The 17,695-nt window shown below is 44.8% G+C and overlaps 1 protein-coding gene across 5 annotated transcripts in view; it reads right to left on the reverse strand.

Annotated features, from left to right (window-relative positions):
* Positions 1-17,695, reverse strand: part of DIXDC1 (DIX domain containing 1) — a 98,238-nt gene that overhangs the window by 80,057 nt on the left and 486 nt on the right. For 2 of the 5 annotated variants that reach the window (XM_031652970.1, XM_031652971.1), the window contains exon 2: positions 15,314-15,406. In XM_031652970.1, coding sequence (XP_031508830.1) covers positions 15,314-15,370 — 57 coding nt within the window. In that variant the 5' untranslated portion in view covers positions 15,371-15,406. Of the gene's footprint in view, positions 1-7,511; positions 7,869-15,313; positions 15,407-17,695 lie in introns of those variants that run through there. The other 3 variants (XM_009187258.3, XM_003910692.5, XM_009187259.4) reach the window with 3 other exon arrangements.

The raw sequence follows: 17,695 nt of genomic DNA on the forward strand, positions 1-17,695 counted from the left end.
TAGTTCAAGTTAGGTTTTTGGCACTTGTAACCAAACTAATTAAAAAAAAAAAAAAGACCAAGACGGTTGGTACATACTACGTGTATGACAGTGTTGAACTAATCTCAGTCTGGAGTTTCATGACTAACTTGTTCTAAGGAAGCCAAAAGGATGCCAGTGTAATAGACGTCTAGAACAACTGAAGGTTTTCATGGTAATCACCCTCTGAGTCAGGCCTCAGAAGAAGTCAGTCAGTAGACACAACAAGAGTTAAAACTGTCTGAGAAGGATTTTGGCTTGATGAGACTGGCCCTCTAAAGCTATGAGGGCAGTGATAGTACCAAGAAGTGGCCACCGGAAGGAGGCTTTAGCAATCCCATAATCTCCATCAGCTTCCTCCAAGACACTCCAAATAACCCTACGATTTCAGGTAAAAGTCTTCTAGTGTAGACAGTTCTATCTAAAATCTTCATTTGTGCAGGAAATCTTGACCTTGAAAGCTTTCTTGCCACCAAATGTAACTTTCTTCCTGTTTTTCTTTGGGACCTGCCCTTCCTTCCAAATAAGTTTGTAAACCGAGCCTCAGTTCTCTATCTCCTCCAAGACTCAAGCTCACAGAATTCCTGCCGGGGACTTATTTGTTCGAGTTGCAAAAGCACCAACGGGGCTTCACCAGAGAAGTGTGTGGTGTCTACTATTCTTAGAGTAGAAACAGCCAAGGAGGCGGCTCTATGTTTTCCTGCTGGCAACAAGAAAAGCAAACAAGAAAAGCACAGAGCTTTTGTGGTATGCTAGAGAGACAGTTCAGGAGGAGACATGAACGGCTCAGGAAGGAAATTAGTTTTACAGTGAAACCAGATACCTGTTTAGAACTCTGAGACCCCCCAGCAGCAGGAGATGAGGAGATGAGGGTGGGGAAGTTGCTGAGAAACTAAGAGGAAAGCTGAAGATTTAGAAACCTTATGTTATTATTGGCCTAAATTCTGCCAGTAAACACCCTATTGTATTTCTTTTCTATTAACTCTTTCAGCCCTTTACTGAACCTGGAAAAGCTATTTGTTCATTGAATTTGATGGCTAATTGGGTACATATAAAGTTCACAAGTAAAAATATCCTTAAATTTCTTCTTCCTTGTATGGACAGGTTCTTTGTACAGTAGTCCCCCTTACCCATAGTTTTTCTTTCCACAGTTTCAATCACCCATGGTCAACCACCGTCTTAATATATTAAATAGAAAATTCCAGAAATAGGCCAGGCGCAGTGGTTCATGCCTGTAATCTCAGCACTTTGGGAGGCTGAGGCGGGCAGATCACGAAGGCAGAAGATCGAGACCATCCTGGATAACACAGTGAAACCCCGTCTCTACTAAAAATACAAAAAAATTAGCCGGGCATGGTGGCACGTACCTATAGTCCCAGCTACTTGGAAGGCTGAGGCAGGAGAATTGCTTGAACCTGGGAGGTGGAGAGTGCAGTAAGCCAAGACTGTGCCACTGCACTCCAGCCTGGCAGACATAGCAAGACTTCATCTCAAAAAATAAATTAATTAATTAAAATCAAAATAAAAAAAAAAAAAAACAAATTGTCCAACACTCTGAGTAGTGTGATGAACTCTTGTGCCATTCCACTCTGTTTCACCCAAGACGTGACTCATCCCTTTGTCCAGCATATCCAAGCTGTCCATGCTACCTGTCATCTTATTGAAACGACTGCCAAGGTATCACAGTGCTTGTGTTCAAGTAGCCCTTGTTTTACTCTATAATGGCCTCAAAGTATAAGAATAGTGATGCTAGAAATTCAGATATGCCAAAAGATGCTGTAAAGTGCTTCCTTTAAGTGAAAAGGTGAAAGTTCTTGACTTAATAAGGAAAGAAAATAAAATCATATGCTGAGGTTGCTAAGATTTATGATAAGAATGAATCTTTCATCCATGAAATTTTGAAGGTGGAAAAAGGAATGCATGCTAGTGTTTCTGCCATACCTCAGACTGCAAGTTTCAGCCACAGTGTGTGATAAGTGCTTAATTAAGATGGAAAATACATTAAATTTGTGGGTAGAAGATAGGAACAGAAACAGGCTCCGACTGATGGCAGTCAGGTTCAGTACCATCCATGGTTTCAGGCATCCACTGGGGGTCTTGAGATGGACCTCCCTTGGATAAGGGAAGATTAATGTATTAGTATTCAGCCCAGTGGTCAAAAGATAATATATCAGAAAGTAAAGAGCTAAAGATTTTCTGAAAGATATCATCTCCTAAACTTATTTTTAAATTTCTGTCAGTTATGAGTCCCCAAACACTCTCTGCTCCTTCACAAGTACATGTTACAAGGTAAGTGCCCAATAAATGCATGTGAATGAATGGATGAATGAAGTGTCACTCTATGGTCTAGGGGTGTCCCTCATCCTAGAAATAGGAGATAAGAGCCCAGCCTCAGGGCCTGTGGAGTTGGTTCTCTATTCCCTTACCACATCCAGCTACTAAAGGTTATATTCATGACCACTTTAATGGAGCTTGGTTTGGGAGATAACAAACAACATGCTTTCAGGAAAGTGTCGGTTTTAGCCTTTGGTCCCTACAGCCTAGACAAAACGCCAGTCATGGCAGATGAAGCCTTTCTAGTGTTCCCTAGACCCTCTGAACCGCCTGGGGGAGCGGCACCTGGCTAACAGTGCCCTATCACTGCTCCACATGCCTGGCCAAGCCATCACTCACCACGAGGAACATAAAGCTGCCTGAGAGCTTGCTGCCAGGGTGCATCTGTTTAGCTGGCATTGCCTCCTGTGGGAATGAAGCCAATGAGCCTGGGTGGGGAGAGGAGAAACCAGGCAGGATAGAAAAAAGAAGGATGGGGAATCTGGTGCTGAGTTGCTCTGTAGACTTAACAAGCCTTTAATTTCTACAGCAAAGCACAGAGGAGTTCATTGTGAAAATGTCTGGAAGCCTCTAATTGGCCCAGTGTTGCCACCGCTACTCCATGGAGGGCACAAGACCCCTAGGAGTGATGTTTCACTTACCAATCTTCTTCCTCACTCACTCTATGTCCCCCATGGAGATGAGACCAGACCAAAACTCTTCCTCTGTGTTTGTGTTTGTGTGTGTGTGTGTATATTTTGTTTTGTTTTGAGACAGAGTCTCACCCTGTTGCCCAGGCTGGAGAACAGTAGCAGGAACGTGGCTCATTGCAGCCTCAACCTCCTGGGCTTCAGTGATCCACCCACTTCAGCCTCCCAAGTAGCTGGGCTCCCAGGCATGCATGCCACCATGCCCAGCTAATTTTTTTTTTAATTGTGGAGACAGGGTCTCACCATGTTACCCAGGCTGGTCTTGAACTCCTGGGCTCAAGTCATCCTCCTGCCTCAGCCTCCCAAAGTGCTGGGATTATAGGTGTGAGCCACTGTGCCTGGCCTCTTCCTATATTTCTAAGGGACTGCCAAGCAGATGAATCTTAATGTGAAATTTCAATTTCTACTTTTCTACTTGGAGGAAAACTGGTAGGGAAAGTCTGCCAGAACTTATGTTCAAAAGGTTAAGGTTCAGACTACAGATTTCCTGTCAGCCATCATTTTCATAAACCATTCCCCCAACTTTCAGCCTCCCAGGCCATTCACACCACACCTGGGCCTACGTTCACTCTTCCCCACAAGTAAGATTTCTGTATCACCTCAATTTTCCCAAGTTTGACACTCTGAACATCTACTGTGGCACAATCTCAGCTCACTGCAATCACCACCTCCCAGGTTCAAGCAATTCTCCTGCCTCAGCCTCCCAAGTAGCCGGGATTACAGGCATGAGCCACCATGCCCGGCTAATTTTTGTACTTTTAGTAGAGACAGGGTTTCACCATGTTAGCCAGGTTGCTCTCGAACTCCTGACCTCAGGTGATCCACCCGCCTTGGCCTCCCAAAGTGTTGGGATTACCGGCAGGAGCCACAGCACCCGGCCTATCTCTTCTTTTAAGAAATGGGTCTCGCTCTGTCATCTAAGCCGGAGTGCAGTCATCAGTCATGTGCAGTCACAGCACACTGCAGCCTCTAACTCCTCAGCTCCAGTGGTCCTCTTGCCTCATCCTCTCAGGTAGCTAACACTGCAGGCATGCACCACTGTGCCTGGCTACTTTATCTTCATTGGTCTGTGAGCTTCAGTAGGGCACAGACTGTATGTTATTGAACTTCTATGTATTTCCAGAGCCTGGCACAGTGACTGGCAAACACAGTAATTCAGAGACTGTCCCATGAATGACTGCTTGCATGCATGTACCAGACGAGCAGGGAAAAAAACTGGCCTCAATGAGCAGACGGGTTGGTAAATGTTCAGTCCTTTTCATATCACTACACCCTATCTCTCCCTATAAACTCCTTGGAAGCAGGAACTGAGTGTTTTTCAATTCTTTTATCCATCCCCTCTCAATAAATTACTGGTTTATGAATAACTAATGAATAACTGAATAAATGAATGCTTATTAGCCAAACCATATTATAATCTCAGGTCTCTCAAAACCTCCCAACACAAGCACAAAGTTGTTTTTAAAGAAAGTTCAGCCCCCCAAAAAACACTTGCAGAAATTCATGTTGGCACGATTACAACATTCACAGGACAACACCAATACCAAGTGGCAGAGAAAACAAATAGCTTTGAGGCAGATGCAGATTGGGGAAACTGTGATCTATAGGAAGCCTGGCCAAGCCATAGGAAATGGGGGATGACAGCCAGGGTGGCAGTAGCCAAAACTTGTGGATAATTCGCCGTCCAAATTAACCATGCCATTCAAAGGCATTGCATTGAAAGCACTGACAAGGATCAAATCTGTGAGTTATTTGCCAGACATGTTGAGGCCAGGGCTCTGTGTAGGAAATGCAGTAAGAGAAAATTCTGTCATGCATGGCTATACATAGTGGCAAAGGATTGAGAACAGAAGCCAACAGTGGGTAGAGGGAAGCCAGGATTCAGAGGGCAGGGTTTCTCTCTGCTGCAGGGTTCCCTTATAATTAACCAATTAAGGCCAAAGCTCCATTTCCTGTGGCAGTTTTCTCTGCCATAGAGAATGAGGTCACAGCCCTAACTACACAGACCTATAAAGCATCTGGGTGATGAAGAATAGCTTTAGATATACTTGGATCATTCCCAGGAGGTGACTGGATACATGTGTGGTATTCGTAGCCTCAGTAGGAATTCTCAGAAGAATTAAAGCGTATTCTGACACTAGCTTTAAAATCCCTGTTTACATCCTTATCTCAAGGACTCTAAAAAAATAAATTGAATATTACTGGATCTATTAAGCAACCTTAGAGGCTGGAACAGGTCAAATAGGGCCCCATGGATACTAAAATAACCAATTACACTATTGTTCAGTAGCACTAAATGTAATATTGTACGTAAAATGAATTATTTAATATAGAATGTGAAAGAATCATTTAAACTGTAAGAAACCATTCAAATTTAACATATTACTGTTATTGTTATTTAGATGATGTCAATTTTTCAGAGAAACCAAAAGTACTCATTGGCTATCAGAGTTCAAATCTAACAGAGAGGAACAGATGTACATTAGCTTGTGGAGGGGGTGGAGGGAAGTTTACAGGATGGGTGGAAAAATCAAATATCAGAGAAGGAAAAGAGGCACTACTGCATTATTCTAGGGACCAATTAATTAAAAAGTTATGCATCTGTGGTTTTTATGAAGATTCCATTACCACCACAAAAACATGATTCTCCCATTCCCCTTTTCCTTTAGGCCCTTATGTTTTTCAAGAATTGGAGGTCAGTGGATATTTATGGAAGCACCAAAGCATGAAACAGACGGCCAAGCCTCTTAGTTTACGTGGCTCTTTAGTCGACAGGTTTTGAAGTGAAAATGAGCAGAAAACAAAGATTAGGACCAGCTCTGTGCTGGTTTCCTGCTCCTAAATAGACAGTGGGACCATCAAGAGCTGAGTTTTTTTGTTGTTGTTGTTTTAAGTTGGAGCACGAGGTATAAGACAACTAAAAGAGCTTCTGCCACAATTGGTGAATGAGTCAGACTTACGCAGCTAAAGACCAGGGGCAGCCCAAAGGCAGAGAGTGAGAAAAGAGGAACCAGAATATGGGAATCACTCAGAGGTAGGCTTCCTGGCTCTTCTGTGTTTCAACTCTTAGACTATAGCTCTTTGTTAACAATCCCCTTACATGTGTTCAGACAGGAATGATGCAAAGATGAGGTGCCCTGCAGTGCAGACAGGATGCAAGCTCCGCCCCTCAGTGAAGGTTGTGATACCCCTTGGCCAAAGGAAAATTCCAACTCGGTTAGGTTTGGACAGCATTTCTGCAGTTTTCCTCTGTGTTAGGAACAACGCTAGGGGATGGGGACCAGAACGGGGGAGTGTTCTGTGGCAGGTCAGGCTGCAGAGCTTCTTAATTAGAAACAGGAATTAAGGAAGGAGGCTGTAGTGCAGCCGCAGAAATAAAATCTTATACACGAATTCATGAGAATGGTTATTTGTGTGGAAAAGGCTGGAATGGGTGGGGGGAACCAAAGGCACTTCAGTGTTGCCTATGATGTTCATATTTAAGAGGACAATGTATTCATATGTTGAGTAAAAACTGATTTTTAAAATCTTAAATTTTAGAGAGTCACAGAGAGAAGAAAGAGAGAGATGGAAGGAAAAGGAGGGAGAGAGAAACGAAGAAAGGCACAACTAACAGCGTAGGTTTCCCTGGATGCTGGGCTAAGACAACCCGCAGGAGTAGGGCTTAGCTGCAGTGGAAGACATATGGGGCAATCTTGAGGGGGAAGCATCCCAAACCAGAATTTCCTGGGTCACAAGAAAAGCAAATGCAATAAATAGAATTGTAAGAGAAACAAGTGGAGAGGAAATGACCCCTTGTCGGCCCTAGCCCATCTTGCCTGTCAGACTGAGGCCCCAGTTCCTCTGCTCTCACATGGACGGGTGCACACGCTGGCTCCCTGGGATTGGGCCCAGGACCCAGGTCCCCTCTCGCTCAGTAGCTCCTCTCAGACAACCACGTCCTTGATTGCAGAGAAATCTACTGCCCCGGACTCAGAAAGAGATTCAGACATGAAGAGGGCACTTCACATGGACCATCTACAGTCCCCTGCCCTCTCAAACTTTCTACCAATGCAGTACCACTCCACCCTCCCTTGGCTCCGCTGGTTAGCTCCTGATATAGATGAGCACTTTTGCCAAATATCCAGGGATTCCCTGAGGATTTCCTTGGGGAGAGAAACTCTAGGGAGGATGGAGACCCCCTCTTCTGGAAGGAGGTGATTTCTGAATTTGTGGTCCTGTCCTCTTGGGCTCAGGTAAGCAAGCTATCAGGGAAGGTCATGGCCCAACTTAGCTGTGGGCAGGCGGCCCTTCTGATTTCTCCTGGTTCACCCATCTGCACTGCAAGTACCACCTTAGCCCCCTTGGGGTTCTGCGGGCAATTTGCTCTGGGGTCCCCAGAGGATGGGGGAGGAAGAGGACCCCTTCCGGAGACTGGGCGGGAGACGCTGGGGGAGGGGAGCTGAGGAGTGGGAGGAGCAGGACAGTTACCTCATTGAAGCCCTCCTGCAGGACGTCCAGTAAGTTCCCTCGGGTCAGGCAGGCTAGCATTGTTCTTGCTGGGGGCTCCCCGGGCGGGGTCTCCAGCCCGGCGGCCGCCGCAGCCTCCTCCTCCTCCCTCTGCACACAAAGGCTCTCGGCTCAGCTCATTGGGATCCCTCCGGAGTCCCGCATGCCACTTACTGGAAACCTAGACTGGAGCCAAACTAGCGGCTTGCACTGGGCATGCTCGCACGGGGGCCTCCGCTGGAGGGGCCCGGCGCGGTCGCGGTTCCTATGGAAACAGCTGGGCGCGCACTGGGTGAAGCGGCGCTGCCGGGCTGCCCCAAGCCCCGCTTTCCTGCGGGAAAGCCGCACGGGCAGGCGGGCTGGCGAGGGCGCGCACTGCACGCCCGCACGCACGCGCACACACACCCCCGGGCCGCAGCACGGGCGTGTGTGCGTGCGCTACACACACACACACACACACACGGATTTTAGGCAAACGTTCTGCTCTATGTGCGCGCTGCGTGCACGCACACACACACACACACACACACACACACACACTGGTGTATGCCAGCGCTTGCAGCCGCGCTTGTAGTCGCTTGCGCGCACACACACACACACCCCCCCAGGCTTGCAGGCGGGTGTGCCCGCGGGGAGGGTGCGCAACACACACACACACACTGCTAACTTAAGGCCACAAACGGCCCACCAGAAGGTGGGTGGGAAAGGGAGTGAATCATAGTATTTTCCCCCAGACTAACCGAAAACAGCAACCTTTTTCCACATGGGCCCTGGACAGTGAGGTCAAGTTAAAGAAGAGGAAGCAGAAGGGAAAGAAATAAGAAAGAGAAGAAGGAGCAGAGGAAGAAAGGGGGAAAAGAGGATAGAAAGAACTTTAGTTATTGATGGTATCAGAACACATTCATTAGAACAGTGCTAAACATCACACAGGATCACAAAAGAAACATCAAGGATGACCAAGGCTTTTCCAAAATTTTCCTATTTCATTCTTTATAAAATAACTGCTAAAATATACAACCCATATTTTAATGTGTTTTAAAATAAATGGGTTTTAATTAAAATAAAGACTGCAAAACTGTCCTGGTGCATTTGAAAGAGTTAGGTAAAAAGCTTCCTCAAGTGAAACAGAAAGCTATTCTAGGCTGTTTCTAGCTATTCGAGTCATAGCCTTGATTATTTATTTTTAGGAATACTAGTCATTTGCAACTCAGTGCAAACTCTTGTTTCTATAGGAAAACTGGAAGCTGAAAAAACATTCATTTTACATTCCACCTCGTGATCCCAGATGGAGAGGAAGGGTTTACAGAGCATTAGGGCTCAGAGAAGGTCAGGGCCTTGTCCAAGGACACAGCCAATCGGTGACAGGCAGCTCAAGGATCTAGGAGTCTACACTCATGATTTTCTGGGAGGCCCAGATTCCTCCTCAAACCCTGATTAGTACCTTAGCAAGAAAAGTCAGTATTGGCTCTTATTCAACCTAACAACCTCTTCAGGTCCTTAGAGAAAAAGAAAATCCTTACCAAGAGCAGCCAGGCTAGCAATATCACGTCTGAATGTCTAAAGCTGCTCAACACAAAAATGTTTCTGAAAAAGAACACATCGCCCTGACCACAACAGGCAGGGGGCAGAAGGCCAGCACAGGTGCTGAGTGGCAGCTGCTGGTTGAATGTAGTGGGTTCAATTCTGGCTAATGCTGAGGAAAAGCTACACCAAATCGTTCTAAACCTGAGCAGCCCACAAGTCTGAAGACCACTGTCCTTCATAATCTAGCCGAGGAATTGAACTGCCAAGAACTCCCTTTGGCACTACCACGCTTCATGGTGTAACACCCCCAGAGAGTCGCTGACCCATGTCAATTCAACAAGTTCCTTTATAAAGAGAAGCATGAAATTTCCAACAGCACAGACTTGCATGCAACACATCTACATGCATAATGATGCAAAACCAAAGTACCTAGTTGGTGGATCCCTGGGTAGAGGATCCTGACTGGTGGAGAGCCCCTCATGCTTTATACACAGAGCAGAAAATATTGAGACATCAGAGGGAGGTCCTGCTGACAGTTATCTATCCCAGAGGTCAGCGTTTCTCAAACAACAAGTCTTTGATCAAAGTAGGATCTGTGAGCTCAGTATTTCTGGAAAAAGACTTACGAAATCACTGAATTTTAAAGCTCCAAAACATTTTGGCCCCACTTCCTTACTTGGCCCAACTCCCTTACATCATAGAAGAAGGAACCAAGGCTAGGAGAGGTGCTCACAGTCACTCAGCAAGTCAGTATGGAAAGTAAGATCTGAACCAGAGGGCTCTGAGGTCTGGCCCTGTGCTCTTTGCACTGCCCATCACAGCATGCTGGAGGAATTAAGAGAGAATTGTAGTGAATTGATTTTAAAAAATGTATTATAAGGCATATGGTCCAATATTGCACTGTTCCCTAGTCCATAACTATATGAACCACATATTCTAGAGCAATGGTGTTCACCAGAACTGTCTGTGAAGATGGAAATGTTCTATATCTATGCTGTACAATATAGTGGCCACACATGTGGCTATTGAGCACTTGAACTACAGCTAATGCAACTGTGGAACTAAAATTTTAATGGCGTTTAATTTTGATTAAAATAGTACAATCTCAAAATATTCATTCTATTGTCCCCCATATGACTATTAAGATGTGTTCCAAAAATCATACTATTTTACATACAGCCTGCCTCTCACATTTGGAAAAAGCACAAAAGTCCTGTCAGACAATATAATGTCCTTTTTTTTTTTTTTTTGCTCAGAAGAGATGTTCATGACAGTTATCTTAGTTGGCCTTACAAAGTGGCTCAGGTGAAGAACTGAGCTTTCGCTCCAAACAACACTAACATTTACTATTCCTTCCATCCTCCCGATCCCACCGTGTTATAATATCCACATAAGAGCTGGGAGAGTATGCGGGTAGCTACAAGAACTAGGAATAACTGGGACAAAGATCAGGCATCCCATAGTGTTTGTATGTGGGGAAACTGCAAGCAGTCTGGGTAGCTGGAACCACTCCCGCTGCTGCAGTGCGGTCATTCACTCTGCCTGGAAACAGAGGCAAAGAAACCCAGCAAACTGCTTTCTGTATATCTCTGCCACGCTGCCTGATTTCTGAACTTATACCTGGCTTCCTCAGTCCTGCATTATTTTGGCAATAATGGCAGACACTTCCCCCACAAACTAAACGCTACCCAAATATCTATATATAACAGTAATAATAGCAAAATTGAGCTTTTACTATGTGCCAAACCCTGTACTCAGCACTTAGTATTAGCTCATTTGACTGTCACAATTACCATAAACAGTAGGATTTTTACACATAAAGAAAGAGAGGTTTGGAGAAGTAATTTGTCACAGACCCAATAGCTACTAAATGGTGAAGCCAAAGTCCAGGTTCTTAACCACTATGCAATACTTTCACACGGAGAATGCAACATTACATTCCATAAGAATGCAAGATTACATTAATTTTTACTTGAAGGAATGAATGAGCCAGTGGAGGAAACATTAATCACTTCTGTTAATAAACAGAGTAAGATGTTAGCCTAAGTAAGACTTTGAGCCTTAAAACAAAACCGTCATTTGGTAAAAATATTGCCTGTGACTTCTCTCTGTGTAAAAATAAGCAGGGTGAAATTCAAATCTATATAAAATTTAACACAACTATTATGGACAATAATTCATGACTATAAAGAAACAGGCAGTTTGAATAAACAAATAATTACAATTGTCAATAAAAATATTTTAAATAACCCTAGGAAATAACGTCTTTTTTTTTTGAGAGAGAGAGAGAGACAAGATCATCTCACTCTGCTGCCCAGCCTAGAATGCAATGGCACCAAAAAAAAAAAAACAAAATTAATACAAAAAAATACAAAAATTAGCCACTCATGGTGGTATGTGCCCATAATCCCAGCTACTCAGGAGGCTAAGGTGGGAGGATCGCTTGAGCCCGGGAGGTTGAGGCTGCAGTGAGCCGTGACTGCACCACTCCACTTCAGCCTGGGCCAAGAGTGAGACACTGCCTCAAAAAAAAAAAAAAAAAAAAAAAAGTCTGGGCGCAGTGGCTCACGCCTATAATCCCAGTACTCTAGAAGACCCAAGGCGGAAGGCAGGCGGATCACCTGAGGTCAGGAGTCCAAGACTAGCCTGACCAACATGGAGAAACCCCATCTCTACTAAAACTACAAAATTAGCCGAGCGTGGTGGCACATGCCTGTAATCCCAGCTACTCTGGAGGCTGAGGCAGAAGAATCGCTTGAACCTGGGAGGCGGAGGTTGTGGTGAGCCGAGATCACACCATTGCACTCCAGTCTGGGCAACAAGAGCGAAACTCCGTCTCAAAAAAAAACCAAAAGAAACACTAAACGGTCTAGCATGTTCTATACTGTGTCATTTAGCACTTAATTATAGGTAAATTAGGAATGTGATTCTTTACCACTTTTACTGTATTCTCAAGCCAAATATAAATAATTTTTAGTATCCTGTATTTTCCTCTCATTCATTCATACATTGTTTCATTAAACATCCATTAAATAGATTCTGAGCACCTCTTATAAGTCATTATATGCCAGGTCTCATTATTTTAGCAAAAACTTGAATAACTGACAGTTACACATAAATATACACATAACGCATGGGGCAAGAAACAAGACTGGAGGGAAGAATAGTAAAAGGAAGACTAGTAAAACTGAGAATCCAATAACTAGTATGTGAGGAAAGAGTATACATGGTGAATGTGACAGACTGAGTGGGCAGAAGAAGGGAAAAAGACAGAATGGTGAAAGACTAGAGTAGGATGTCGCCAAAGTAATCACCAGATGCTAGTGCTTAATATAAACCACACCAAAGCAGATATGTGAAAATATTCTACATGATTTTTTTAACCTATTCCTGTGTTATGGATTTTTTTTTTCTTTTTTCACATGAAGTTTTAAAATTCACATTTCAAAAGTTATCTGCCACTGGCCAGGCGTGGTGGCTCACGCTGTAATCCCAACACTTTGGGAGGCTGAGGCAGGAGGATCACTTGAGGCCAGGAGTTCAAGACCAGCCTGGCCAACATGGTGAAACCCCATCTCTACCAAAATAAAAAATGAAAAAATTAGCAAGGCGTGGTGTCCCATGCCTGTAGCCCCAGCTACTCTGGAGGCTGAGGTGGGAGAATTACTCAAACCAGGGAGGCAGAGGTTGCAGTGAGCTGAGATCATGCCACTGCACTCCAGCCTGGGCACAGAGTGAGACTCTGTCTCAAAAAAAAAAAAAGTTTGCCAGCTGTCCTGTGGGTGAGTATTATATTAAGACTAGCGACATCTGGTGGATATTTTGGAAGTGACACTTGAATTTCTCTATGACAGCACTGAAAATGCACCCCTATGCCTCTGGGCTAACAGTTATCAGGTGTCAGAGCTCCACATCAGTAATTAGACTAACATCAAATCATCTTTCCGCAAGATTCAAGGTCTCTTTACAAGAGGTAGCCTGATTTCTACCAAGGACGTAACTCCTGATGTCCAACTGCCTTCTGAAAGATGTATACAAAATCTGACGCCACAATTCTTTTACAACATAATTTATTATTTTAAATGTTGACAGTCTTTGATGTCGTCTTTTCAAATTTATTTATTTATTTTATTTTATTTTATTTTATTTTTTGAGACGGAGTCTCGCTCTGTTGCCCAGGCTGGAGTGCAGTGGCCAGATCTCAGCTCACTGCAAGCTCCGCTTCCCGGGTTTACGCCATTCTCCAGCCTCAGCCTCCGGAGTAGCTGGGACTATAGGCGCTCACCACCTCGCCTGGCTAGTTTTTTGTATTTTTTAAGTAGAGACAGGGTTTCACTGTGTTAGCCAGGATGGTCTTGATCTCCTGACCTCGTGATCCGCCGGTCTCTGCCTCCCAAAGTGCTGGGATTACAGGCTTGAGCCACCACGCCCAGCCTTATTTATTTATTTATTTATTTATTTTGAGACGGAGTCTCCCTCTGTCGCCCAGGTTGGAATTGGCACAATCTCAGCTCACTGCAACCTCTGCCTCCTGGGTTCAAGTGATTCTCCTGCCTCAGCCTCCTAAGCAGCTTGGATTACAGGCACCCGCCACCACATCCAGCTAATTTTTTTTTTTTTAAGTAAAGATGGCATTTCACCATGTTGGCCAGGCTGGTCTCAGACCTCAGGTGATCCACACCCCTCAGCCTCCCAAAGTGCTGGGGTTACAGGCATGAGCCACAGCACCTGGCCTGACATAAGTCTTTAAAAAATCTTTTTTTGAGACAGTGTCTCACTCTACCACCCGGGCTAGAGTGCAGAGGCACAATCACAGCTCACTGCAGCCTCGACCTCCCAGGCTCAAGCAATCCTCCCACCTCACTTTCAGCCTCCCAGGTAGCTGGGACTACAGGTACATGCCACCACACCCAGCTAATTTTTAAATTTTTTGTAGAAACGGGGGTCTCGGCCAGGCATGATGGCTCACGCCTGTAATCCCAGCACTTTGGGAGGCCGAGGCGGGTGGATCATTTGAGGTCAGGAGTTCGAGACCAGCCTGATCAACACGGTGAAACCTCATCTCTACTAAAAATACAGAAATTAGCCGGGCATGGTGGTGGGCACCCATAATCCTAGCTGCTTGGGAGGCTGAGGCAGGAGAATCACTTGAACTCAGGAGGCAGAGGTTGCAGTGAGCCAAGATGGTGCCACTGATCTCCAGCCTGGGCAACAAGAATGAAACTCCTTCTCAAAAAAAAAAAAAAGAAAGGGAGAAAGGGGGGTCTCACTGTGTTGCTCAGACTGGTCTTGAACTCCTGGCCTCAAGTGATCCTCTGGCCTCAGCCTCCCAAAGTCCTGGGATTACAGGCATGAGCCACTACCTCACCTGACCTGACATAGTCCTAAATAAGGAAATTAATTATTTACAATGTGGGGGGCAGGGGTGAGGGAACCTAAAAGTCCAACAACAGAGAAGTGGTTAAGAAAATTACAGCCATTATAATGTTTGCCAAACGTGCCCACATTAAAACAAAAAATTTTAACAATTTTATGTTAACGTTAGGTGAAACAAAGCAAGTTAAAAAGTTTGCCCAGCATATGATCTCATGTTAAAAATATACTAACACAGTGAAACCCCATCTCTACCAAAAATACAAAAAATTAGCTGGGTGTGATGGCACGTGCCTGTAGTCCCAGCTACTAAGAAGGTTGAGGCAGAATTGCTTGAACCCGGGAGGAGGAGGTCGCAGTGAGCTGAGATCGCGCCAGTGCACCCAGTCTGGGTGACAGAGCGAGACTCTGTCTTTAAAAAAAAGAAAATATATATATATATATATGTACGTGTGTGTGTGTGTGTGTGTATACAGAAAAAAAGACTGCAAGAATATTTTCCAGAATATAACAGTGTGCTTCTGGGTGGGAGAATTATGGTTTGCAGTTTTCAAAATCATAGTTTGCAATATTTTTCCAATGCTCTGTAATTAACATACATTATTGCTATAACAAACTTTAAATATTTTAAAAATGCATATATTCTGATTAATTGCTAGAATGTCTCAACCCCTGCCTCATTTTATTAATTGCAGAAAAAGATGAATCAAGGTCCAAGAGAGCTATTAATAGAATTTCCACAAGAAGGAAAAGCAAAAAAATAAGACAAATATATTAAAATTCTGTTTCAGGATCTGAGTCCTGATGCAGAAATCCCCAGAAGTAGAACCGTATTGAAATTCCAGTAACATCATCACGCTTTTCACAACAGTACACCAAAAACTTACAGAAGGCTCTGTTGGCAGCAAGGAGTTAGTAAATCTCGTAACCACTTGGGTCCCCATCTTCAAGAGTCCCTAGAAGAGATGAATCAGGGCCACCTTAAAACAGGAAGAATAAGAAATGTACAAAATAACAGGCCAGGAAAAAAAAATTAAAACTAAACTAACCTAGTTGGGGCCAGGCCCCTCCCCAAAACCTACCAAGTTAAGTCATCTTGAAGTATCAGAAACAGGACCCTAGTTAGCAGGAAGTCCAGCTGAAGATATTACAAGCACAACAGGGCTATCCCAGTGGCATTTGAAAATTTTTCTTTTTTTTTTTTTTTTTTTAGAGAGATAAGGTCTCGCTCTGGCACTCAGGCTGGAGTGCACGGGCGCTGTCATAACTCACTGCAGCCTTTAACTCCTGGGCTTAAGAGATCCTCCCACCTCAGCCTCCCAAGTATCTAGGACCACAGATGTGCACCACCACACCCAGCTAACCCAGTGGCATTTCTAAACCTAGTTGTTTAGGTATTAATAGTAATAAAGTGAAGAGTAATACTCCCCTATCATTAGTCAAGCAACAATGCATTTTCCCTTCTTCCTATATTTATCAGTCAAGGACCACAGGAAATATTCTGAAGATAATCAGAAGAAATACTGGAAGCTCTGCTACTGGCATTTACTTCCCTCTATCCTCAGAAACTGAGTTTTAACCCAGAGAGACAACATGTATAATTTTTTTTTTTTTTTTTTTTTTTGGAGACAGTCTTGCTCTGTCGCCCAGGTTGGAGTGCGGTGGCACAAGCTCAGCTCACTGTAACCTCCACCTCCCAGGTTCAAGCAATTCTCCTGCCTCAGCCTCCCAAGCAGCTGGAACCTCAGGCACGTGCCACCACACCCGGCTAATTTTTGGTAATTTTTTAGTAGAGATGGGGTTTCACCATGTTGGCCAGACTGGTCTCCAACTCCTGACCTTGGGTGATTCGCCTGCCTTGGCCTCCTAAAGTGCTAGGATTACAGGCGTGAGCCACCGCGCCTGGCCCGGCATGTATAATTCTAAGGCAGAAATGTGTATATTGCACTTTAAGCTTACAAAGTACTATCATCTACATCATCTTATTTGACCTTTGCAGTAAATAATCTCTGAAAACGGGTTAATTTTTTTTTTTTTTAACTTTTTTGAGATGGAGTCTCGCTTTGCAGCCCAGGCTGGAGTGCAGTGGCGCGATCTCAGCTCACTGCAGCCTCCACCTATCGGTTCAAGCGATTCTCCTGCCTCAGCCCCCAGAGTAGCTGGGATTACAGGCGTCAGCCACCACGCGTGGCTAATTTTTTGTATTTTTAGTAGAGACAGGGTTTCGCCATGTGTTGGACATGCTGGTTTCAAGCTCCTGACCTCAGGTGATCCACCCACCTCAGCCTCCCAAAGTGCTGGGATTATAGACATGAGCCACCCCGCCCGGCCAGTACTAACCCGGCCCGACCCTGTTTAGCTTCTAAGATCAAAAGAGATCGAGCGCCTTTCAGGGCGGTATGGCCATTAAATTTTGCATTTTTAGTAGAGACAGGGTTTCTCATTGTTGGCCAGGGTGGTCTCAGGTGATCCGCCCGCCTCAGACTCCCAAAGTGCTGGGATTACAGGCGTGAGCCACCGCGCCTGGCCACCTTCATTTAATATATAGAAAACAGGCTACAGAGTTTCTCCACCAATTAGTGGTGGGGGCAGCCCTCCAACCCACCTTTTCTGAATCTGCCTGCATTGACTCTTTGCCAGACAACAGGCCGAGAAAAAGTGATAATGGTAATGATATAATGGCAGCCAACATTTGACTACAAACTATGTACTTGTTGCAAGTGCTTTAAATTCTCACACTTCATGGAGCTAATACTTTTTTTTTTTTTTTTTTTTTTTGAGATGGAGTCTTGCTCTGTCCCCCAGGCTGGAGTGCAGTGGCGAGATCTCGGCTCACTGCAACCTCCGCCTCCCGGGTTCAAGCGATTCTTCTGCCTCAGCCGCCTGAGTAGCTGGAATTACAGGCCCGTGCCACCATGCCTGGCTAATTTTTGTATTTTTAGTGGAGACGGGGTTTCACTATGTTGGCCAGGCTGGTCTCGAACTCCAGACCTCAGGTAATCCGCCCGCCTCAGCCTCCCAAAGTGCTGGGATTACAGGCGTGAGTCACCGCGCCAGGCCAATACTATCATTGACAACTTTTGTGTGTGTGTGTGCTACAATTTCATTTTCCGTACTCTACCAGTCTTTAATCATCCCTCTTAGGGACCAGCAGAGAGACAGCGGTATTTGGGGAGAACGGAGAACAGACTAAGGGGAGTGCGTTACCCCTCCTCTCCAAGCTCTGAAAGTCTGAAGCAGGAAACTGCACGCTAAGAATGTACAAGGCT

Source organism: Papio anubis, chromosome 12 (genome assembly GCF_008728515.1).
Source record: "Papio anubis isolate 15944 chromosome 12, Panubis1.0, whole genome shotgun sequence".
Classification (NCBI taxonomy): domain Eukaryota; kingdom Metazoa; phylum Chordata; class Mammalia; order Primates; family Cercopithecidae; genus Papio; species Papio anubis.